The sequence below is a fragment of the Budorcas taxicolor genome, chromosome 9 (genome assembly GCF_023091745.1).
Source record: "Budorcas taxicolor isolate Tak-1 chromosome 9, Takin1.1, whole genome shotgun sequence".
Taxonomy (NCBI): Eukaryota; Metazoa; Chordata; class Mammalia; order Artiodactyla; family Bovidae; genus Budorcas; species Budorcas taxicolor.
This window is the reverse complement of record NC_068918.1, coordinates 67,455,594-67,480,735: the sequence shown is the minus strand read 5'-3', so window position 1 is coordinate 67,480,735 and position 25,142 is coordinate 67,455,594. Positions and strand designations below refer to the sequence as shown.

General features: G+C 39.8%; 1 protein-coding gene across 1 annotated transcript in view; it reads right to left on the bottom strand.

The window, feature by feature from the left end:
* Positions 1-14,032: 14,032 nt before the first annotated feature.
* Positions 14,033-25,142, bottom strand: part of ARFGEF3 (ARFGEF family member 3) — a 169,745-nt gene continuing 158,635 nt past the window's right edge. Inside the window, exons 32-34 of the mRNA XM_052645866.1 lie at positions 24,381-24,502; positions 16,181-17,399; positions 14,033-14,299 (exon numbers count right to left, since the gene is read on the bottom strand). Coding sequence (XP_052501826.1) covers positions 14,108-14,299; positions 16,181-17,399; positions 24,381-24,502 — 1,533 coding nt within the window. The 3' untranslated portion in view covers positions 14,033-14,107. The remainder of the gene's footprint in view (positions 14,300-16,180; positions 17,400-24,380; positions 24,503-25,142) is intronic.

The following is a 25,142-nucleotide window of genomic DNA, read 5'->3' as shown; positions in this document are numbered from 1 at the left end:
TATGTTCTTTATGAAGATTATATAGAGGAATAATTTACAGTTCTAACATTGAATTTGTCTGTAACCTACATGGTTTTGTTTGAGCCCTCCGAACATCTCTGGTGGATATGCGGTTTGATTCTAAATGTGATTTTGCCCCTCCTACACTCTTAATGCACTCAATATGCTGCACTCAATATGCCAGCAAATTTGGAAAACTCAGCAGTGGTCACAGGACTGGAAAAGGTCAGTTTTCATTCCAATCCCAAAGAAAGGCAATGCCAAAGAATGCTCAAACTACCACACAATTGCACTCATCTCACACACTAGTAAAGTAATGCTCAAAATTCTCCAAGCCAGGCTTCAGCAGTACATGAACTGTGAACTTCAGGATGTTCAAGCTGGTTGTAGAAAAGGTAGAGGAACCAGAGATCAAATTGCCAATAGGATCTGGATCATAGGAAAAGCAAGAGAGTTCCAGAAAAACATCTATTTTGCTTTATTGACAACGCCAAAGCCTTTGACTGTGTGGATCACAATAAACTGTGGAAAATTCTGAAAGAGATGGGAATACCAGACCACCTGACCTGCCTCTTGAGAAACCTATATGCAGGTCAGGAAGCAACAGTTAGAACTGGACATGGAACAACAGAATGGTTCCAGATAGGAAAAGGAGTATATCAAGGCTGTATACTGTCACCCTGCTTATTAAACTGCTATGCAGAATACATTATGAGAGATACTGGGCTGGAAGAAGCACAAGCTGGAATCAAGATTGCCGGGAGAAATATCAAGAACCTCAGATATGCAGATGACACTACCCTTATGGCAGAAAGTGAAGAGGAACTAAAAAGCCTCTTGATGAAAGTGAAAGAGGAGAGTGAAAAAGTTGGCTTAAAGCTTAACATTCAGAAAATGAAGATCATGGCATCTGGTCCCATCACTTCATGGCAAATAGATGGGGAAACAGTGGAAACAGTGTCAGACTTTATTTTTCTGGGCTCCAAAATCACTGCAGATGGTGACTGCAGCCATGAAATTAAAAAACGCTTACTCCTTGGAAGAAAAGTTATGACCAACCTAGATAGCATATTAAAAAGCAGAGACATTGCCAACAAAGGTCCATCTAGTCAAGGCTATGGTTTTTCCAATGGTCATGTATGGATGAGAGAGCTGGACTGTGAAGAAAGCTGAGCGCTGAAGAATTGATGCTTTTGAACTGTGGTGTTGGAGAAGACTCTTGAGAGTCCCTTGGACTGCAAGGAGATCCAACCAGTCTATCCTAAAGGAGATCAGTCCTGGGTGTTCATTGGAAGGACTGATGCTAAAGCTGAAACTCCAGTACTTTGGCCACCTCATGTGAAGAGTTGACTCATTGGAAAAAAGCTCTGATGCTGGGAGGGATTGAGGGCAGGAGGAGAAGGGGACGACCGAGGATGAGATGGCTGGATTGCATCACCGACTCAATGAATATGAGTTTGAATGAACTCCGGGAGTTGGTGATGGACAGGGAGGCCTGGCATGCTGCCATTCATGGTGTCGCAAAGAGTTGGACACGACTGAGTGACTGAACTGAACTGAACCGTCTTGATGGGGCTTCTCCTTTGCCTTTGGACGTGGGGTATCTTTTTTTGGTGGGATCCAACATTCTCCTGTCAATGGTTGTTCAGCAGTGAGTTGTAATTTTGGAGTTCTCATACAAGAAGATGAGTGTATGTCCTTCTACTCTGCCATCTTGAGGAAACACACACTAGCAAAGTAATGCTCAAAATTTTCCAAGCCAGAGTACATGTACTGTGTACTTTCAGATGTTCAAGCTGGATTTAGAAGAGGCAGAGGAACCAGAGATTAAATTGCCAAGATCTGCTGGATCATCAAAAAAGCAAGAGAGTTCTAGAAAAACATCTACTTCTGCTTTATTGACTACACCAAAGCCTTTGACTGTGTGGATTGCAACAAACTGGAAAATTCTTAAAGAGATGGGAATATCAGACAACCTTACCTGCCTCCTGAGAAATCTGTATGCAGGTCAAGAAGCAACAGTTAGAACTGGACGTGGAACAGACTGGTTCCAAATCGGGAAGGGAGTACGTCAAGGCTATATTGTCACCTTGCTTATTTAACTTACATGCAGAGTACCTCATGAAAAATACTGGGCTGGATGAAGCACAAGAGGGAATCAGGATTGCCGGGAGAAATAGCAATAACCTCAGGTATGCAGATGATACCACACTTATGGCAGAAAGCGAAGAACTAAAGAGCCTCTTGATGAAAGTGAAAGAGGAGAGTGAAAAAGTTGGCTTAAAAGTCAACGTTCAGAAAACTAAGATCATGGCCTCCAGTCCCATCACTTCATGGCAAATAGATGGGGAAACAACGGAAACAGTGAGAGACTTTGTTTTTTTGGGGCTCCAAAATCACTGCAGATGGTAACTGTAGCCATGAAATTAAAAGACACTTGCTACTTGGAAGAAAAGCTATGACCAACCTAGACAGCATATTAAAAAGCAGAGACATTACTTTGCTAGCAAAGGCCGTCTAGTCAAAGCTATGGTTTTTCCAGTAGTCACGTATGGATGTGAGAGTTGGACTATAAAGAAAGCTGAGTGTTAAAGGAATTGATGCTTTTGAATTGTGTTGTTAGAGAAGACTCTTGAGAGTCCCTTGGACTGCTAGGAGATCCAACCAGTCCATTCTAAAGGAAATCAGTCCTCAACATTCATTGGAAGGACTAATGCTGAAGCTGAAGCTCCAATCCTTTAGCCACCTGATGCGAAGAACTGACTCATTGGAAAAGACCCTGATGCTGGGAAAGATTGAAGGCAGGAGGAGAAGGACCAACATAGGATGAGATGGTTGGATGGTATCACTGACTCAATGGACATGAATCTGAGCAAGCTCTGGGTGAAGGACAAGGAAGCCTGGCATGCTGCAGTCCATGGGGTCGCAAAGAGTTGGACATGACTGAGCAACTGAACTGACCTAATAGTCCTCTTGGGCTTCCCTGACAGCTCAGTGATTAAGAATCTGCCTGCAATGCAGGAAAGCCAGGTTAGATCCCTGCATCAGGAAGATGCCCTGGAGAAGGGAATGGCCACTCACTCCAGTATTCTTGCTTCGAGAATTCCATGGACAGAGCAACCCAGTGGACTTTGTAGAGTTGGACACGACTGAGTAACTATGAATTATAATTCACATGAAATGGGGGATATCTTCCTGGTTAGCCAAAATATAAAGTGGGACTAAAGCAGCCACTGACAGAAGGGAGGTGAGATGCCCAAGTTTACCCAGAAGCAAGTAGAAGGGAGGCTATGGAATCAGGTGGAGGACTCATTTGGTTTACACGCAGCATCTGAGGCCCCCAGACGGAAGGAACTGAGCTCTGCTCTGTCACAAACAGCTCGTACATCCCAGAGGAGATAATTTGGGACCTTAGAGGAAGGGGACCCGATGAGACAGCCCTTGCTCCCTAAGTGGGCAGCAACCTTTCTGATGCTGCCAAGGGCTAATGACACTGGACTTGGGAGAGCTTTTCAAGCACCAACTCTGTGGGCATTTCCTTGGAAATAAATTTGCATTAGTAGGAGTGGCTGTCTCTGCTGCTGATTCCAATTGCCTTGTAAACCCAACCAGATCATGATTTTAGGTAATTCACTACAAAAGCGGATGTAAATCTCAGTCCAGAATTTCATATATCAAATTCAATTTTATTTTCTTTTTATTTTTCTTCGAACTCAAAAAAGTGTACTGAGCCTCATTCTGCCAGGATGGCTGATCACTCTGCTCCTTCTATGCCATCTTTCTGCTGCTCTGGGCCACACATGAGGTTTGGGACTTTTTCTCCATGCGATCTGGCCTGACTACAGCCAAGGAATACCATGCAGGACTGCCTGTTCTTATAGCTTTGCCAATGCAGAGGTCCTCCCTGACCTGCAGCCTTTCTGCTATTAAACACCTTTCTTCCTCTTTCTTCCAGCCCAGGGAATTCAGCTGTAGTCGAAGAGGAAGGAATTCTTTTCCCTCATGTTCTTCCCTTAGAGAATTTGTCTACCCTCTTCCTTTCCATGACACCCTTCCCTCACAACCCAAATGAAATATCCTCTCTCTCTTCCTCCTTCTCTCTCCCTCCCTCCCTCTTTCTATCGGGATATAAGAGCTAGAGAATCTCTCAGGCAGTTTGGCCATCCCACCCCATCAGTTCCTAGCCCTCCTCTGAAACAGTGACCCCTGAACCAACTATCTACTTGAATAGACATTGAACAGATGTCAGCTATGCTCAGTTTTCCAAGAGATCTATTTCTAAATAATTTTGATATGAGAGGTTTATAATGATATATTTCTTCTACTTCAAAAATAAACCTATGTAGAGTTTGAGAAGAATGCTATTTTTAGAATTCATTGTTATATTAGAAAATTAATTAGTAGTTACTGATTTGATAACCATCCCAGGAGCTGATTAAAACAAACCTTAGACTATTAAACTGTTAACTCTAGTATATCCAATAGTAGTATCTGTTCCTTTATAATTGGTAAATTAATACCTACTTTTTCAAGTTGAGTTATACTGGAGGCTTCTGTATTACAATATTTAACATATAACTTATTTTCTTTAAGATTATTCTCTGCTGGAGAGAACAGCAAAAGGATATTGTTTTCCTTCTTTATATCATTTGCACTAGTTACAAGAATAGCTCAATATAGCAAATAATATATTGATAAAACCATATTAAAATCAATTAAAGTTCAATATTTGAATTCTCTGCTCTAAACTGTTATAAATCTGATCCCTTCATGTTGAAGTAGTACTTTTTTATGATTTAGAAAATGCTATAAATTTCTCTGGAATTTAATTATGCCAGTACCATCTCTGAGTTTGGATGAGATCATTAAATTGGATAGTTTGTTTCTCTGACAACCAAACATTTTGTGCAACCAGATTAAGTTAGCAGGGCAGACTCAGGGCACAAATGATTGGATGTTGTAACTAGGAATCTTGAAATATGGTAAAAACAAAGTAGAGATAAAAGGCATGCTTAGAGTGCTCTTCCAAAGGCTTGAGATAATAGGAATGTTGGTCAATATTTAAAAGGCACAATATTGCATTGTACTTCATTTTCACTTCTGTACTGAATCTATCTTTAGGCTGGATGGAAAAGTGAATTTTCTAATGGGTGAAATGAAATATTTATCAAAGTTAAATCATAACAGAAGTTTTGGTCATAAGCCACATAGTTGAAGCATATCCAGTCTTTAAAGAAATACATATTTATGTACATATTGTATTTATTGCTGGATAGTAATAATGGAAAAATTGGTTTTGACCTCGAATTTATTTCTAAAATGTTCGATTAAAAGGGATCTGCATATGAGCTGCTGACTTCATATAAGACTGGCCCAAGATGTTAAGCTTTCTGTGTTGTAGTACACTCATGGATGTGAATGTCAAGAATATGTACACACTAGATCTCAAGTATAAAATCATCTTGCAAAATAGTGGGGCTAGTTATAAAATGGGTTATTCTCTAACACATAATAGTTAGCATTTATTAGGCATTAACATTTATAAAGCACTGCAACACTGGAGTTGTGTTATCTTTTAACAGCCTGTTGAGATTTATATTCCTTTTATGGAGTAGGAACCTTGAGCTCTGTACACAAGTGTGGTCTGGTCTTCCTACTCCCAGGAAGGGGCAATGCTTAGCATGTGTCCTCAGCTTTTCTGGCTGAGTCCCAAGAGCTTCTCTACGCGGCTGTAGCTCTCTATAAACATGGCTGGTCCCTTGTTGGTGTTGTCCTTACATAAAGTATGTTACTGTCTATTTTGGTTTTATTTTGTTCATACAATGGAAGGCACTGAGTACAACTGTGAGTTTACCAGAGTGTGTGACAGAATGATAGAATCATGATTTAAGGGCATACACACAGATTCCATCCATTTTGTACAGCTTTGATCCCTCTAGTGGCCAAATCGCTGTTTTCCACAATTTGGGTATGATGATTCCTAGACTTATGCTCTCGATAGGCTTTTGAATGAGTCATTTTAAAAACTGCAATCCAATAAGATAATGAAGTTAAAAGTGGCTATTAAAAGTTAAAAAAGGCTTTTTCTTTTTAATATTACATTTTAATAACGATATCCTATTAATTTAGGGATTTGGTTGTTTATGAAAAAACAAGGTAACATTCATTTAGTTTTTTTAAATAAACTACATCAGTATCTACTCATGAATTTGATATCAATTCTCAGGAAAATAAGCATCAAAATAACATTGCAAAATAAGCCCTCATTGTTAAAAAGGAACCAATGGTGTATATGAAGTAAATATATACATTATTATATATAATATAGATATATTATAGACAGTATTATATATATAGCTACATAGACAATATTATATATAATATAGCTACATACTCTGTTATATATAATATAGTATTATATATAATATATAATACTATGTTATATACATTTTTTTCTTCAGATGTATTTTCTAGGTGTTCGCCAAATTATCAACAGTGACTATCTCCAAATTATAGTTGGGGGGGAGAGTTTCTTCAGAGTAATGAAACACCAAAGAAAGGAACCTAGTTCATTTAGCAGAATTCTGTAAACAGGATATTTACATAGATTATTTTGATATATTTATTCAGTGAAAAAAATGGTTTCACATACCAGATTTTTTAATGCATCTGAATCTTTATTCTACAACACAAGCAACATAAATACAATATCTTTTAAAATATTTTCTCTTTAGAATTTTCATTTTTCACCTCAGATAAAATGTACACAAAATACACTTGCAAGCTTGCTTACAGGAACCTGTTAAACAACAGACAGATTATATCAAATCAAATAGTTATATCAACATATAAAGGACAGTAGTTTTTTCATTTTTTAAAAAATAAATGTGACCAACTGACTGAATAAGGCAAAACAAAAGCTGTACTTCTTGACAAGTCCTTTGGGGTAAACAAAATGCTTCAAGGCTCCTGGTGCAGGGGATTGCAAAGATGAGTTTTGCATTCTATGGATAAAATGGTATACTGACTCAAATCATTATGGCTATACCAAGCTTCAGTAATTTATAATTTTCAAAGAAAACAAGTCTAGTCTTTGGCATAATACAAGAAAGGATAAAAGGACCCTTACCACCCATTGGCTTTACACTTAAGAGTGGGAAATGGTAGTAGGGGAACAGATTATAACATAATTTATCTAAGTCTATTCCTCTTAGAACAGCAGGAAAATCATCTCTCAGCACGATTAGGGCAAGAAACTTATTGTTGGCTCTCCCCTCCCACTAAAAACAAATCAAGAAACAAAACCAGACAAAGCCAACCTTTCCCTCTGGGCACTTGCTCCTGCCCCGATCATGCCATACCTGGGAATTCTACCACGTGGTTTCAATTGAAGTGAAACCCCAAATACCAAAAGCATTAACCTTTGTCCAATTTTACCTATTTTGTGGGAAACCAATTTTTATTAGAGCAAACTACTTCCAACAAAAATCGGATGAAAGACATCAGAGGGAGGGACAGAGTTGCCTGCACTTAATCATGAGGCAGCCGTGGTGGCCACTGGCAGCTGGTGGGGTCAGGGCCATGCACTTCGGATGTGAAGAGAAAATATCCTTCACATGTTAGTTCAAAAGACTGGCCTTTAGATTCCTCCCTCCCCATTTTGGCACCAGTTGGTAAGACAAAAATTATTTCTAGAGATTAACTTTTAAAATTTAATTCAATATCAGTTATTATTAAAAGAACTAAATGCACACATAATTTCCAAAAATTATCATGGGAAATGCAACTGCAATAGGAAAGCTTCAATTATTTCTATCTACCGAGGCAAAAACGCCAATCCTCGGCATCATTGACACTGATATGCTTTCTCATCTAATTCTAGTAAATATAGTCCTTATTTTCCACTTATATAACAGCTTAAATAATGTCAGGATACTTAAAGAGAACTCTTTAAAGAAACTTACTGAACCAATAAAAATTATGTGTAATTAATATGTTTATAAAAGGGAGATTATTTTAAGGTACTTAATTTTTTTCTCATTTTTTTTAATAGAAAAAATTTGCAAAGTGAATTAAGTGAATAAGGAGTTAGGAGATAAACTAAGGCCCCATTTATATGTAACATGGTTAAGATTTCACTGTACTCCCAAAACATACTGATGCACTTTGACATTTTTCTCATCATTTGGAAGATGAGATAATAGATATGGTCTCGATTGGGTAGATATGTGCACAAACATAACATATTTACCATAAAGTCCTTAAAACAGGCACATACGCTGCTCAGAAGGGAGTTGGTTCAGTTTGCAAATTCCCATGAAGCCATTTGGTAGACTCTTTACAGATACATAGGAAATTAAAATATTAATTTACACCAGACAGTTAAGTGAAAGATGAAGGCACATCAAGTAGTATGATACCATCTTGATGTGCGGATATTCTGGTGACTGATGAGGGTTATAAAACTACTGGCAAGGGAGCAACTACTCAAACATTTCTAGAGCCAGGAGCCAAGGTTATGATGGAATCAGCATGGAAACATCTCATCAAAACTGTGTGGACAGAAGAAATGAAAACACTACATACTTTAAAATCACCTTCAGTACAAGTCAAAAAATCAACATGATACAAAAGGTTGTCCATAGAGTTAATGTTTCTAAATACAAAGACGAGAAACTCACACTGATCTCACTGTTCCATAGAACGTATACATTCATTGTCTTCTAGCTTGTAAAAATCAATTGTTGGCATGATAAACCTGGAAACTGGGAAGATTGAACAGGAATGCTGTAGAGAATCCAAGTTGTCTGCCCAAGGGGAAGTTCAGTTTTTCTCTAGTGCTTGATAAGTTAGGCTGATCTTAAAGGGAGTAGTTAGAAACTTTTTCCAGGCATTGGTTCTCAAAGTGTGGTCCCCAGATCAGCAGCACTGGCCTCAACTGGAAACAGAAAATGAATGCAAAATGCAAATCCATAGGCCTACTGAATTGGATACTCTGGGCATGGGCCCAGGAATCTGTGTCTTAACCCTCCAGGTGATTCTGACGTGTTCTAAAGTTTGACAACTACTGTTGGAAAGTCATAAGATACTAGACAACCACTGCTTGAACCTTTAGGATAGGAATTAACAGTACAAGTAACTCCTGGTAGTTAAAACAGCTGGAAGGACCAGAGTTGGATGGAATTCAGCAGAAACTGATTGCAGTTTTATCAGTAAGATGGCCAGCTAGTCTCTCCTTTCTGGACCCCGGCCCCACCCAACCCCCACTTTGCATTAGTATACAAAGATAGAGGGGAAAGATTTTGTATGGTGCGAGTGGTGTGTTTTTCTTCAGTTAATTAATGCCCCTCTTTACAAGGAAATTAGGCATTGTTCTCAAGTAAGTTTCTCTTACATTATCCCAGGGGATGATTTTTTTTTTTGGTCTATCTTCCCTGGAGTAATCATTGTATTTTGGAAATCTAAATGGTGTTTTAATCAAAAATCTTGATTAAGTTATTAGTTACTTCCACATCAAACACATATATTACAATATAGCCAGAGGAAAGGGATCTCACAGAAAGACAGAGACAAACTTTTCTAGATTGCTCTACTCGTGAACAAGGAGAACACATTTTTTTTTTTTTTGGATGAGGCATAATTATGAGTTCTTTATCCAGTTTCATACATCTTATCATATAATAAGCTCATATATCCAATTAAAAAGTGATTAAAAATAGTCATTTGCTTTTTAAGGCCATACTAAATTTCCCTAAATGGTACCCAAGCAGATGTAAATTCTGTCATCCACTTAATGCAATATATTGGATTCTCCTTTTGCCTGTTTCCTTATCTACAAAGCAAGTAGACTCTTTAAGTGTTACAGTATATGTTACTATGGATAGTGACCTGATGCCCACAGTACCTGAATCTATCTTGTCTGACTAGTTATTTCCTCTTCAGAGAACGTGCATTTTGAAAAATGGTCATTTTTTGTGCATATTCCCAAAGTTTGCTGATGACCTACCATTTAGTCCCACATACTTCCTAGGGAAGCAGAGAGGCACTGCTGGCTACAGGGCACTTTATTCTGAGTGGTTAAATGGTAATTGAAAAAGGTCAACAGATCCTTTCACTCCAGACACAGAATGTCATGTTTTTCTGTATAACATCTGGCCATGGACAATATTATTCCATCATTTCCACCTAATTTGGTTGAGTTTTTAAAATTTCCACTGAGGATCTGCTTTAAAAGTTTAGATTTGGTTTCTTTATATTATATATGACCTTACTATGCCTAAGCACTATCTTATTCTTTTTTAAATTCTATTTGAAAAATCTCTATAACACTGGAGATAGGGACATCAATGAACAATCTTCAGCTTATTTTAACTGTTTAATTTCCTGAAACACTGAAGTGTTTGTGCACTTAGACATGGTGTTGCAGAGAGGCCTTGGCCTTTGAATTCAGAAACATCTCTTTTGCAACCAACTTTACCCTTTATGAGTTATCTTGGGCAAGTTTTCTGAACCTCTCTGGGTCTGCATCCTCATCTGAAAAAAGGAGGACTACAATACTTGTTTCACAGTGTTCTTGTGGGAGTTAAATATGGTAATCTAGGTTAAGGTCCACAGTCTCAGAAGCACTCAGTGATATCTCCCCAGCCCCTGCTGTTTGTAACCTCTTGCTACTATTATCAACTCCGAACAAAGGTCTTCATTTGCTTAGCTTGATGGGACTGATGACATGAATGCATTTTTCTTTCTGAGAAAACTTTCTTACATGAGCAATACTGTGATGTATTTGGAGAAGTCAAAAGTGTCTATTAATATAATTGTATTACCTTCTTATAGTTAAGGCTATGTGACTTTCTCAGCTAACTTTGTATAAGCCCTCTCCTTAGAACAATAAGAACAACAGCAAAGCCTAGTGATCACGTACCAAGAAGTTTCAATATAAAGGTACTATGGAATTATGTTAACATTTTGTCATGTTGGATTTAGTCTGAGCCGATTTATGTTAGCATCTGTGCTGGTCAGTCAAATAGCCTCAAAGTGGTAAACAGGTGTCCTAGTTTTGTATTGATGGAGAAGGCAGAAAAATAATCATAAGGGGAGAGATGACAAGAGGGTGTAAAGAGGCAGCCTAAGCATCTGATCAGGAGATGCACAAAGTAGGAGAGATGCTGTGAGCAATTTATTGGCCCTCCCTCAAATCTCCCATGGCAAGGAGTAATCTGTTGTAGAGTGTGGTGTAACTGGCTGGGCTGTTCAGTCAGGAATTCTTCTGCACTTGAGTTTTACAAGTGCTTCTTCAAGTTGGAAAAGATGAACACTTTACGAAAATATTAGAAAATGAATAAATCTCAACCATGGGGTAACACTTTTGGCAGTAAGTACAGGCAATTAAAAGCAAGGTGCAAAATCTTATTCTGCCTAGATCTGAAAATATATGGTACTAGCTGTTGAAACTACAAAGGCTTGTCTTGACCTTGACCTTGGTCTTTCAGAGACCATGGGAGGGGATGAAAGAGATGGGGAAAGGCAGAAACACCAGGAAGAGTGATGGATTGAAGGGGCACTCTGGGGAGAGACCATTCAACTAAGGGTTTTTAATTATCTCTTTTTCCCTGTGAAGATTTGACTGACTTCACCGTGACCTGAAGTACTATTCTTTGGCGATTATTTGCATCAAGCAATGTCCTTTTTGAAAACTGCCGATACCTCTGAAAAGTATTACTGTGGCTTAGCTGACTTTCCAGCTGAAATCTGACATGGATGTGGTGCACAGTGCATGTTGGGAATGGAGATGGGCTGAAGACCACTGTAGACCTAGGAGCGGTCTAGAGAAAAGATGATGTGAAGGGACTGAAACCCACTGACAAAACTGTAGGTAGAGAAGAGATGTACATTCTCTCATCTTTTATTCTTGGGACCTGTAATTAGTTGGTACTAGAGCAGAGTTTGAATACAGTGTGGGGTAAACTTGTTTTCATAACCGCGCCATGGATCCCGTGATAGAGAATAAATTCTGATTTCTAAGCAGTTAATAACTTCTAGAACATGACATTCATAAATTGAGACTGGCTTCCTTAGAACTTTTATACTTTATAGAAAGTGCTAGTTATAAATGTTTTGTAGTTAATTTGCTAATACTCTGCTTTGCTGAAGCTCCTCTCTCCCTTCCATAGCTTGTGGAATACTCACAGGTTCACCGGGAAATGAACCTTAGCTAAGCTACAAAAAGAAAACAGCTATGGTGTATGGCTTTGATTAAAAAAAAACAAAAAGTACCCAACTTTGAATTCCACTTAAAAAATATACAAAGTCGAACAACTCACTGCCATCCCAACAACTCACTGCCTGTTACGATCAAATTGTTCATCTGTCTCTAAACCTTCATTATTGTCTAATGAGCAAAAACTGAAGGCGAGGAGTGTTTTGTGGAACTGGAAACATGTCTTCTGAATTCTGTGCTGATCTCTAGATGGCATAGTGAATGATTAGGTTTTCTACTTTAGAATGCCTAAATAAATCAGGGAGCCCTGTCTTCCTCTTAACCTTGTATAGAGTTATATATTCCCATGGAAGACAAAATTTAAAAATACTAACACTGAAAAAAGCTGTCGGTTTTAAATCCTTACTTCCACACTGAAGAGTTGATGCTTTAGGGATACGATGTTCAATTTTCAATAATTATTAGGAGCTGGGATAATTGTGACATATATCTTAGCAACTATTCAGAATGTGTATGAGTGGGCTTGATTGAGGAATTGCAATCACTTTTATAATTTAATATTAAATACACTGTAAATAATAAGACAAAGATTCTAAACTATTTAGTGATAATTAGGAAAAAAAAAATATCTGCTTAAAATAACGGCCTGAATAGAAAGGCTTCAAACAGATGGCCAATCTATTTGCCAGAGAGGAGCAATATTTTAAATCGAAAAACTTTATCTCCTAAACTTCATTCTATGACCTTTTCTCCTGTAGTTTTATGTTATTTTGAGACTACAGCATATATGAATGACACTATAATTTCATATGATTGTTGTCTAATATTTTCAGATTTTAAATGGTTTCATCATCTTTTTCCCCACCCCTTCCAACTGTCTCCCTACCCCTATACCTCCTGCCCCCTTCCCTGAGAAGTCAGCTCACTGGACGGCAAATTCTTGAGTTCCTTTTTTCCAAACGTTGATATAAAATGAGTTGTTTTGTTTTCTTAAAAACCAAACGTTATACCTTATATTCAGATTATTGTGGAGCATAGAAATGTCTGTGCAACAAGGAACTAAGGCACCATTTTTGCTTTCCCTTTTCATTTCTTGCCTTGGGAGCAAAAGCAAAGACTAGTGGGACTGTCAGGGTGGCCAGTCAAGACATTTGGCACTGTATCAGCCAATACCACTGGGTACTGTGCATCAAAGGTTTCCACGCCACGGGCTTAAAACCCTGCCAGGAAAGAACTTTCTTCCTTTAGAAGCAGGGACATGAAGGCACAACAGCACCTTACATGTACATGAAGTTGGCGAATACCAACCAGAAAATCTTGACAACTTAGGAACAATTTTGAAATATTCTGGAATATTTTACAGAGGAAGTGAATCTTCCCTTTCTTGAGTAGGACACCCAAGAATACATTTTTCTAACTGTTTTTTCCCTGCCGAACTCATAATCATAATATATATCTTCCTCCAATTAATCCTGTCTGATATGAGATGTCTGTATGTACATCAGCTTGACTTACCACCAGATATTTCTTTAGCTATTTGCATTTTTAAAAATAATGAATCAGTGGATCAATGTAGTGTTTTCACAGGAGTGGTCCTTAAAAGTGACCCATTTGGGGATAACAGTACAGGCAAATGCATTGGGAAATAAGATTTAGAAATGAGTCAAGGAGTGTAGACTCTTCAGAAATGCTCTGCAAAATTAGAGTATCACTTGTGTCATCCACGTATAACCTTAGTATCCAGAATAGCCCCAGTACTGATTAGTTAGGGACGGACTGGGTGTTCTCTGAGACACAGGGGCTAGTGGTGGGGAAAATGCTATCAGTTGGATTGGCAGACATACTCTGAACCCTCCTAGCATTTTTCCTTGGGCCTGGAAGGTGGGTCTTCTACATAATGATGTCATAGACACGGCCCACTCTGCCGAGCCATTCTCTGACAGCCTGGCGAACTCTGATGTCAGTCACGTGACAGGTGAGCTGGCTGATACACGGGAACACTGCTGGCTGGAGGGCGGTGAAGGTCTGGTCTGGGAGGATCTGAATCTGATTGAGGACTGTTAGCACCATGTTGGTCCATGCCTAAGAGAAATGAATTAAGAGAATGAGCAGTTTTCTCCAGTGGTTTCATTTGTACACTTGAGTGTGGCTAATCTGCAAATGAAGTTTTCTCAGGCTTCCAGCTTCAGTAAATTAGTCTTTACTTTAATGTGCTTATAACAAAATGTCAGCTTAAGTTCATATATATAAAGGGTAGCAGAGACTCCTCTAACATTAGGAATATCTTATTTTCAATTTTTACAAAGTACAAAATTCTTATTCTTCAGATGTTTGAAAAATTTCTTGCCTTCTCATGAGAGTTTCATAGGCCATAAGACACTTAATCAATAGTCTCTATAACACCTAGAAAACTTGGAAGAGATCTTCCCTGGTAGCTCAGATGATGGCAGTGCAGGAGACCCAGGTTTGACCCCTGCATCAGGAAGATTCCCTGGAGAAGGGAATGGCAACCCACTCCAGTATTCTGGCCAGGAGAATTCCATGGACAGAGGAGACTGTTGGGCTACAGTCCATGGGGTTGCAAAGAGTCAGACATAACTAAGTGACTAACACTTTCACTTTTTGCCTTCATTTAGGATAACTTCTAAAATTATGGGGCTTCCCCAATGGCTCAGCAGATAAAGAATCCTCCTACAATGCAGGAGACACAGGAGATGCAGGTTCAATTCCTGGGTCGGGAAGGTCCCTTGGGAAAAGAAATGGCACCCCGCTCTAGCATTCTTGTCTATGGACAGAGAATCCTGGCGGGCTACAGTCCAAAAGGTCACAAAGAGTCAAACATGACTAAGCATACAGGCATAGCATAGCATCTATAATTATAAGCAAATCTCCAAGACATGAAAAAGCAACTAACATTTGTTTGTCAAAAAGGTCATCTGTTAGAGAATAACCTTACATCTCAATCTGGATACTTTCTCAAACTTTGTCTAAGATAAATTTTGTGGATTCTGAATTAAGAAGTTTACGTTCTATGTCTAAGATACATCAGTGCAAAAAAGTAGCTTGCCAGATACATAATAATTTCAAATTTATGTTAATTATAAGAAAACACTCCTGTATAGGCTTACAGAGTCCTGCCCAATTGCTCCTAATTTATTGTGCCTGCAACAGAAATCTACAATTTAAGATAAACATCCAGATTATTTCTAAAGGGCCCTGGATGAGTCTGCTGCTGCTGCTGCTAAGTCGCTTCAGTCGTGTCCGACTCTGTGCGACCCCATAGACGGCAGCCCATCAGGCTCCACCGTCCCTGGGATTCTCCAGGCAAGAACACTGGAGTGGGTTGCCGTCTAGATTCCTCTATTTCTCTTTTCCCATCCCCTCTTTTCTTAAATTGAACAAAATGGTGCCATTATTGTTTACTTCTCAAGCTCATTTTGGGGATGTACCATAGAATTACAATTATTAAATATATAAAAGAATAGGAATACTCTGAAGAATGAGAATTTTGTACTCAGAATGGGCTAGAACAAGAATTCATTGGAATAACCACATAATGTGCACTTTGCCTTTTCCATTTACATAAGTTTTCCCAACTAGAGAACTGCTTCAGTGCTAACTTCAAAGGAGAAACTCAGGACTTGATGCCAGTTTAAGTCCATTCACTTTCTAAGCTTTGGAGTCATCTTACTTACACAGCCGGGGGCCGGGGGGTGGGGGGGTGGGGTGGGTAGGGAGGAGGGGTCCTAATTCTGGATAGTATCTGTTATAACCCATAAAATGAATTTCTGAAATTTATCTGAAAGTAAGATTTCAGTTTCACAAGGATATTCGGATGGATCTTGGAGGCTCGGGACGTGTCTGAGTACTCCCGGAGCGGGGACAGGTGGATCCCTGGTACCTAGCCACCCTCCTGCATAGCCGGGCACAGCCCTTTGCATCCTTTGGTGAGCGGGGACACACCTGGATCTGGGCTTCTGCGTCCCTCGCGGAGACACTCCGGGAGCTGCCGGTGGAGCCGGAGCGGGGCCTCTTCTCCTGGCGCAGCAGTTCAGGGCCGGCGCTGAAAGAGTGCCGCATCTGCCCCTGGTCCATCAGGTGCTGGGGCCGCTGGAGCAGCGGGGAGCCTTGGCCCCTGGCGCCCAGCGCCTCTCCCTTCTTCTCCACCTTGATCTCTTTGGGGAAGACGGGCAGGTTGTGCTGCTGTTTCCTCTTCTTGTACTCGGTCATCAGCTTTGAGATGGTCTTGTCGGCTGCCATGGTATAGATTTTGTTGCCCGCGTTCTCCCACCACTCCTTCTTGCGGCTGGGATCCTTCTTCTCCACCTTGGGGCTCGGGGGCAGCAGCAGCAGCTCCCCGCTGGTCCCCCTCAGGCTCAGAGGCTCGCCCGCGTGATCCCGGGTCTGACTGCGGTCATCCTCGGAAGGCGTGTCTTTCCCTGAGAAGCCCCCGGTGGACGGGGTGGAGGACTCCGACTGGAAGGAGGGAAGGATGAAGAAAGGGTCGCTCTTGAAAACTGGGGCCTCCTCCATACTGTTTTCCAGGTCCAGGTGCATCTGGATGTAGTTGTTACACAGCTCCATGCACAGCTTGTGAAGCCTCTTGACCAGCCACACCCAGTCCGCGTTGCTGACGGGCTGGACGCTGAGCGAGGGCATCCGAGCCCTCCACTGCCTCTTCTCTTTGCCTCTCGGGGGGCTCACCTGGGCGGTCTCCTCAAAGATGTCTTCATCTTCTGATGAACACTGCTGGGACGAATCTGTGCTCCTCTCGTCGTCCTCAAAGAGGACCTTCTTCACTTGCTCAGCAGTGATGGTTTCTTGGTTGCTGAGAACAGCACAGACCAGCGCGTGGAAATAAATGTTGAAGCTCATGGCGGACTGGCGGTAGAGGTTGGCAGCGCCCCCTATGCCAGACACTTTCTTCAGCAGGCACTTCAGCCCCGGGCTGGTGTCAAATTCTCTGGCCGTCCTGTAGGAGTCCAGCAGGAGGTCAAAGATGACGGCCAGGTTCTGCATGGAGATGTATCTGAGGAAGCCAGCCAGCTTGGTTTCTGGCCCTTGGATCTTCTCCTCCCCAGGAGAGGGGCCTTTGACAAACTCTTCCAATAAGATATCATATAAGTTCTGGAGTAATACTTGATGGGATAGTAAACTCACCACAATTTCCCTGAAAGAAACACTTCAAATGAAAGGAAAAAAAGAAAAAAAAAAGCATTGGTTAACAGCCTGCTGCCTTATATGAGTTACCTTAGAGCAAAACCAGAATGACTAGACAAAATTACAAACTACTTGTATTTTAATGTATTTCTTCAAAAAGCACAAATTTTTTGGATAACATTACAGGATGACAACTTTAATCATAAGTAATGGAATTCCTGACCAAAAAAATTCTAGGAGCTGTAGAATTAATGTTATGATACTGAGTTAACAATTGTCAACAAGCCTTGGGAAACAGAGTGACTTTATAAAAACTTTTTAACATAGGCACAATTACAGTATATAACCTGTTTTCTTTTGTAGTTATGAGTAGTAAACAAATCAAGAAAACAACAATTTCTGTTGAGTTATATTAATTTTAGGCTTCCCAGGTGGCGCCAGTGGTAAAGAGTCTGCCTGCCAGTTCAGGAGATGCAAGAGACGTGGGTTTGATCCCTGGGTCCAGAAGAAGCCCTGAAGGAGAAAATGGTAACTCACTCCAGTATTCTTGGCTGGGGAATTCCATAGACAGGTGGGCTACAGTCCATGGGGTCGCAAAGAGTTGGACATGACTGAGCAACTAAGCGCACACACATACTAATTTTAATTGGCCTTTAGCCTACCCTTTGGCATTTTTTCCTTAAACCCAAGGCTTTTATTATTTTTAAAGTATTGGCTGAGGAATTTTTAATAGAAAAATTATAATTAACATTATGCTTGGACCTTTGAGTTCATTTTTCCTCAGTTTCACTTCTTCCTGCCTATCTATGAATGAAGTCTTTATTTCACTAAGATAGGGTTAAGAGCTTACAACCTCTATTATGCTACTTATCTAGGGAATTCCAAGAAATAGCTAATTGCAAGATTCCACAGTATTCTTTTCTCCAAAAGCATACTTTTATTTTGTTCAAGGATAGCCTCTGAAAGTACAAAGTCAGGATGTGATAGTGTGTTGTATAGCTCCTATGTTGGGTGAGTATATATTTACAATTGTTAGATCTTCTTCACCGATCTGCTGATCATTATGTAGTATCTTTATTTGTCTCTTGTAATAGTCCTTATTTGAAAGCATTTTGTTTGATATGAATATTGCTACTCCAGCTTTCTTTTGACTTCCATCTGAGCGGAATACCTTATTCTATTCCCTCACTTTCAGTCTGTATGTGTCCCTAGATCTGAAATGGCTCTCTTGTAGAGAGCATGTGTACAAGCCTTGTTTTTGTATCCATTCAACTAGACTATGTCTTTTGGTTGGAACATTTAAGGTAATTATATGTATGTTCTGAAGCTTCCCAGTGGCTCAGCGGTAAAGAATCCTCCTGTGATGCAGGAGATGTGGGTTTGATCCCTGGGTTGGGGAGATCCTCTGGAGGAGGGCATGGCAACCCATTCTAGTATTCTTGCTTGGAGAATCCTACGGACAGAAGAGCCTGGTAGGCTACAGTCCATCGGGTCACGCAGAGTTGGACACAACTGAAGCGACTTAGTACTCACACATGTGTATGTTCTTAGTGCCATTTCATTAATTGTTTTGGATTTGTTTTTGTAGGTCCTTTTTCTTCCTTTCCTCTTTTGTCCTCTTGTGATTTGATCATTTAATTTAGTATTGTGTTTGGATTCCTTTTTCTTTTTTGTGAGTGTATCCACTGTAGATTTTTGGTTTGCAGTTACCATGAGGTTTTGATACTGTAACAGTCTATACATAAATAGGATTGTTTTAAATTGCTGTTTTTTTTTTTAATGTTAATTTATTTACTTCTGTGCTGGGTCTTTCTTGCTTTGTGCAGGGTTCCTCTAGTTTTCAGTGATCTATGGCTACTCTCTAGTCACGGTGCATGGGCTTCTCACTGAGGGGGCTTCTCTCGTTGCAGAGCACAGGATCTAGGTGGGCAGGCTTAGTTGTGGAACATGGGTCCAGTATCTCCATGGCATGTGGAATCTTCCCACACCAGGGATCGAACCCGTGTCCCCTGTCCTGGCAGGCGGATTCATCAGGGAAGTCCCTGCTGGTGTTCTAATTCTGAATGCATTTCCAGTTATCTTGCATTTGTGCTCTCCTGTTCTCATGACTGCTGACTTCGATATCATATTTGTGTGTAGACGATTTCCTACCTTTATTGCATGTTTGCCTTTACCTGTGAGCTTTTCCATTCGTAATTTTCTTATTTCTAGCTGTGGCCTTTTCTGCCTACAGAAGTTCCTTCAGCATTTGCTGCTAAGCTGGAGTCTTCCTCGAGGGCTCACACCAACGAGTACTCCCCCAGAATGACTGCCACAAGTGTTCACGTCGAGCCACACCTGCCCCTCGACTGCCTTCACAGGAGATGCTCCATTAGGTAAGTGTGGCCCTCTCTCTTATGAGGTCATTGCTTTTTTCCTTGGTTGCTATGCACTTGAGGCCCTGTGTGTACCCTCTGAGAGTGGAGTTTCTGTTTTCCTGAGTCTGGTGGAATTCCTGCAACCAATCCCACTTGTTTTCAAGGCCACATTCTCTGGGGCCTCACTAGCTCATCTTTCTGTTGCCAGACCCCCAAGCTGGGGAGCCTGATGTGGGGCTCAGAACTTTTACTCCTGTGGGAGAACTTCTGTGGTATAACTGTTTTCCATTCCAGTTTGTAGGTCGCCCATCTGGTGTGTATGGGATTTGATTTTATCATGATTGTGTCCCTCCTACTGTCTTCTTGTGGCTTATTTGTCTTTGGACACAGGGTATCTTTCTTGGCAGGTTGTGTTTTTTTTTTTTTGTCCATGATTATTCAGCAGTTAGTGCTTGAGGTTAGTGCAAGTTAGTGCACAGTTAGTGCAAGTGATTTGGGTTTCTGGAAGAAGAGGTGAGCTCACGTCCTTCTGCTCTGCCATCTTCAAACCCAAAGTTTTAGAATCTTATTGGTTTGTAGGTACCAAACCAGTTTTCCAGGACCAAAAATGTTCATGTTTTAGATACATACATATAAAAGCTTTATTTCTTCCAGTGTGTGACAGAAGAGATCCAAACATTGAAAAGGTTTAACTTTATAAGTATTATAGGGCTAACATTTTCAAAGAAAGAAATTGATAATTTAATTTGCAGCATTCTAAAGCAAACCTAGAAGAGAAAGCATTTGCTCAGAACAGGCTAATTCCTTCCTTGGATCCTTTTCTGTCAGCAATGACGTGGGACTCTGTGGGCCTTGGATGTGCACTTGGGGGAAGTGGGAGAGAGTAAATACTCTCTAGATATCGGACCAGATCTCCTGGTTGAAAAGCAGATGCAACTCACCAGTCATGACAATTTCCTAATCAGGGCAAAGACCTGATAAAGCAACATTACAAGTGAATGCTCAAATACGTGGTGATTCAGCCCCTTTTGTTTGGTTGGATTCCTGTACTAAGAAAATATTTTAATTGATCAATGTGGCTCTGGGTTTATGGTTTCTCATTCTTTTTCATTGCTCTTAGAATTTCATGAAAATAGTTTAGATTATTTTGCAAACTAATTCTCATAACTGGATAAAGACAAAATTATAACTCATTCATACTGTAAATCTGTTCATATTTTTTGCTTTATTCTTTTTAAAGTTTTATTGGAGTATAGTTGATTTAAAACGTTGTGTTGGTTTCAGGTGTATAGCCAAGTGCATCAGTTATATATATCCAAAAAAGAGTGGATTTAAGTATTCTTTTTCCACATAGGTCATTAGAGTATTGAGTAGAGTTGTGCTATTCAGTAGTGCATATATGTTAATACCAATCTCCCCATTTATACCTTCCCCCCGGTAACCATAAGTTTGTTTTCTACATCTGTGACTCTTCCTGTTTTGTAAATAAGTTCATTTGTGCCATTGTTTTTTAGACCATGAATTTAAAAATTACTTTTATAACTATCAGGAAAAATATTTTAACTAGCAAAGAAGGAAAAAAACCCTCCCATACATTTTTGAAAGGCTGACTTTGCCCTTTGCATAGTGGTATCTCAGAGACAACATTGTACTTTCAGCAAAAATGGAATAAGTTCAAAGAACTCACACAACCCCTTCTAACAAATCACTTAGGCAACTTTTTTTTGTGGTAAAATGTATATAACCTAAAGTTACTATTTTTACTATTTTAACTATTTTTAAAAGTTGAATTCATGGGCATTAAGTACACACACAATGTTGTGTAATCATCACCACTGTCTATTTCTACATCATTTTTCATCATCCCAAACAAACTCTGAACCCATTAAAAAATAATCCCCCAATCCCTCTCAACTTCCCTGCCACAGAAGTAACTTTTGGGAAGTCATCAGGCGACCTGAATATGTACTCTTCTGAAGCAGCAGCTGTGAAGGCTACCAGTTTGGTCTAGTGCTTCAGGTCTGCAACTATAGGACCCTAAGAAGGGAAATCCTGTCACTTATCTGGCCTCCCCACTGCCCCATAAATCTTCAAGGGACCAGGCAGTGCCTTATTCATCTTCTTGTTCCAGGGCAAGTATATGGTGAGAGAAACACTCAAACAAAATAAGAAAAACCAGGTTAGTGCTGAGTGTAGGCGCCCGGAGGAAAGAGTCTCCAGGAGCAATGGCTCCCACACTTCAGCCCCTTCCCACTGGCAGCCTGGACTCCTGAAGTGAGACGCATACCCAGGGAGTGTGTGTGTGTGTGTGTGACTTCTGAAGGTATAAGCAGCCTAGCTCAGGAGAATATTGCCTATTATCTGAGAAATGCAAAGCCTTTTACCAGCAAATGCCTAAAGAGAGAGTTGATCAAAGCCCTGTCAACCAAGGTATTTCCTTTGATACTTTAAGATATAAATTTCTAACTGAACATGTTAAAAAGGACAGAGAATCCCCCTCAGGTTTAAGCCACATAATGCAGCAATAAGAAAGCAATGGGGAAGAAGCAGTAATACTGAAGAGATCAAACTTTCAGAAAAGTATTAAACAGTGAAATAACTCTATAGATCTGCAACTCTTCATCATCATCTGTGCTGACAGGAGACAAGACAGATCTGGAGCAAACAAAAGTCAACAGGTAATTTTTATCCAGCACACCCTTTAGGACGGGAACCTTGAAGTGGAGAAACTTACACCTTCCCTTCCTGCCTCTGATGCAAGGTGTACAGGCAAGCAAGCCTCCAGACAGGGTAATTCGGAGTGAACTGCTTAACAAGCGGCTGACTTAAAACATGCTAATGTCAGTAGCAGAGGTAAACAGATTCACAGTTAAAAGTACATCATAAAGCTCAAACTAAGATTATGGGGCTTATTTAAATGTCATGGGGTTGTCAATGTCAAAAATGACTTTAAAATGAAACCCAAATTTCTCTTAAATGTTACAATCTGGTTTTAGTTTGTCTATTTTTTTTTCTCCCATGGATGATTTCGATGTGGACCTCTTAGGGGGCACCTAACCATCAGATACACAAACTTTTCTTATATCTAACTCATTGTTTACTACCTTCTATGCTAAGAATTGCCCCTGTGAATGAGTCCAGTCCAACAATGCAAAATATTCAAAGAATTTTAGAGAATGTTTTTAGGCATAGTGGTCTCTACTAAAGAATTTAATACACTTTTCCTGTTTTGCTGAAATTTCATTGAGGGGGTAATTGTCTATTAAATCTTAACCTGTTAAAGCCTTTAAACCAATAACACAGCAATATTAGGTGATCCTGTTTTTTTCTATGTTTTATTTATAATGTGAATTCAGCTTATTCCTTTCTCTCCTTTTTTTCCTTTTACTTCAGAAATTATTTTAGCAGGAATAATTGACTGAAGAGACTAGAAATATTAAAAAAACTAAATTTTAAAAGTAGATCAAAGCCTAAAGATGTGGAAAGGAGTGTACAGCCATTGGTATGTAGAACAGTGACCTGCAGTGGAGGGAAGCAGGCGCAGAGTCAGGAGGAGCACATGGGATATTGGTAAAGTTCTACATCTGAAGTTCAATGGCAGGTTCATTAGTTATCTCACTCTTTATTCTTGGTCTATAACTTACTTAGGAACCTTCCACATAGTCTTTTGTATGTACCATACATGCTTGACTAAAAAATCAGTACCTAGAAATTTTAGCCAAATTAGGCGTATTAACCAAACTGCTATATTAACTGCTGTAACTTTTGAAAAAAATCACACTCTTTCCCTTAAATGGGAAAGGATACATGTACTGCACTTGGCCAGACCTGGATTTGATTTTGGGTCCCCTGCTCCGCAGTCTCCCTGAATGTTTCCTCATGCACAGGTGGATTAGTGTGTCAGAAGTTTAAAAATGGAAAATTTCAGTCATTGGCTTCATCCTGAACTCTAGGAACGATGGTTTTTAGGCAGGATGACGGTATTTAAAAAGGCAAGTTTCTTGTGGCACACACAGATCTTTCTCTATCCTAACAACTGTACTGCTCATGAGAAATATTTCTCACTGAAATAGTATGGATCAGGCCTCAAATTACCTTTTAAAAAAGGATTATTAAAAAAAAACCAGCCACAAAAAGCAGGAGAAAAAAGGATTATAATATGTAAGATGCTATAGTTAAACTGAGTTGTATCCTCCCCCAATTCATAGAAGACCTAACATCACAGAACATGTACTTGGAAAAAGGATATTTAAAGAAGCAATTAGGTTAAACTGAGGGCATTAGTATGGACCCTAATCCATATGACTGGTGTCCTTATAGGAGGAGGAAATCGGGACCCAGACACAGAGGAGAGACCACGGGAAGGCACAGGGACGTCAAGGAGGGAGGCCTCCAAAGAGACCAGAACTGTGAGAAATTAAATTTCTATTGTTTGAGCCACCCGGTACTTTGTTATGGCAGTCCTAGCAAGCTAAGACATGTGAAATGTGGGAAATTAACAGTTTTGTATGAAAACCTTTGCTAAGTGATTCCACAGTTGTTTTCAGCATTCTCGGCTGAAGACTGAATTACAGTGAACAAGAGCTGGGGATAAGTGAACCTTCCTGTTGGTATGTGCCCTCCCTGTTGAAGTTTAAGCTGCTTACCTTTTCTTGGTGTGTCCATTTGGCTTCTCATCAGGAGGCAGTTCAATAATGAGCTGACAGGACTGAGCATGATCAAAGTTGTTTGGAGTCTTTGGTGAGCACTGGGTATCCAACATAAATACCTGCACAGGTAGAGAAAGATACAGTTCAGAGTGCCACCATCCTTGACCTGCCTCTACCAGGGATCAGCTGGATGGATGACCCTCGGCTAGAGGCGTCCTCTTTCTACTCAATTTCTCACCTCTAAAATGAGGTCAGTGATGGTTTCCTACTTGGTATATTTGTTGAGTTAAATGAATTAATATGTGTATTAACACATGCAGAGCACTAGAAGAGTAAATATTCAATAAATGTTAGCTGCTGGCACTAAGAGTAATAACACTACTGCTTCTACCACGTGACAAGTCATTACATTCCAAACAGCAAGGACTGACATTTAATATTAAGAGTAAATAAAAAGGGGCTATGTTTGTGAGAGATCTTCTCTGATTTAGAAGTCTGTTTGGTACATCTATCCTATGCAGGAATGGGAAATTAATTGGGACCTCTCCTTTCAGGACAGTGATGTGGTCATGTTACTCTATTAGACACTGGAAGAAGTGACTTAGAAAATAGTAACCACTGCTTGGATTCTGATCTAAATGATGATTTCATTTGATGTTATTTAATCCACTTTCATGACTTACCTTTGAAAATGAGTGTTTTTAAAGAACTTTCTCTTTCCAAATTTTGTTGGTGGTGGTTTAGTCGCTAAGTCATGTC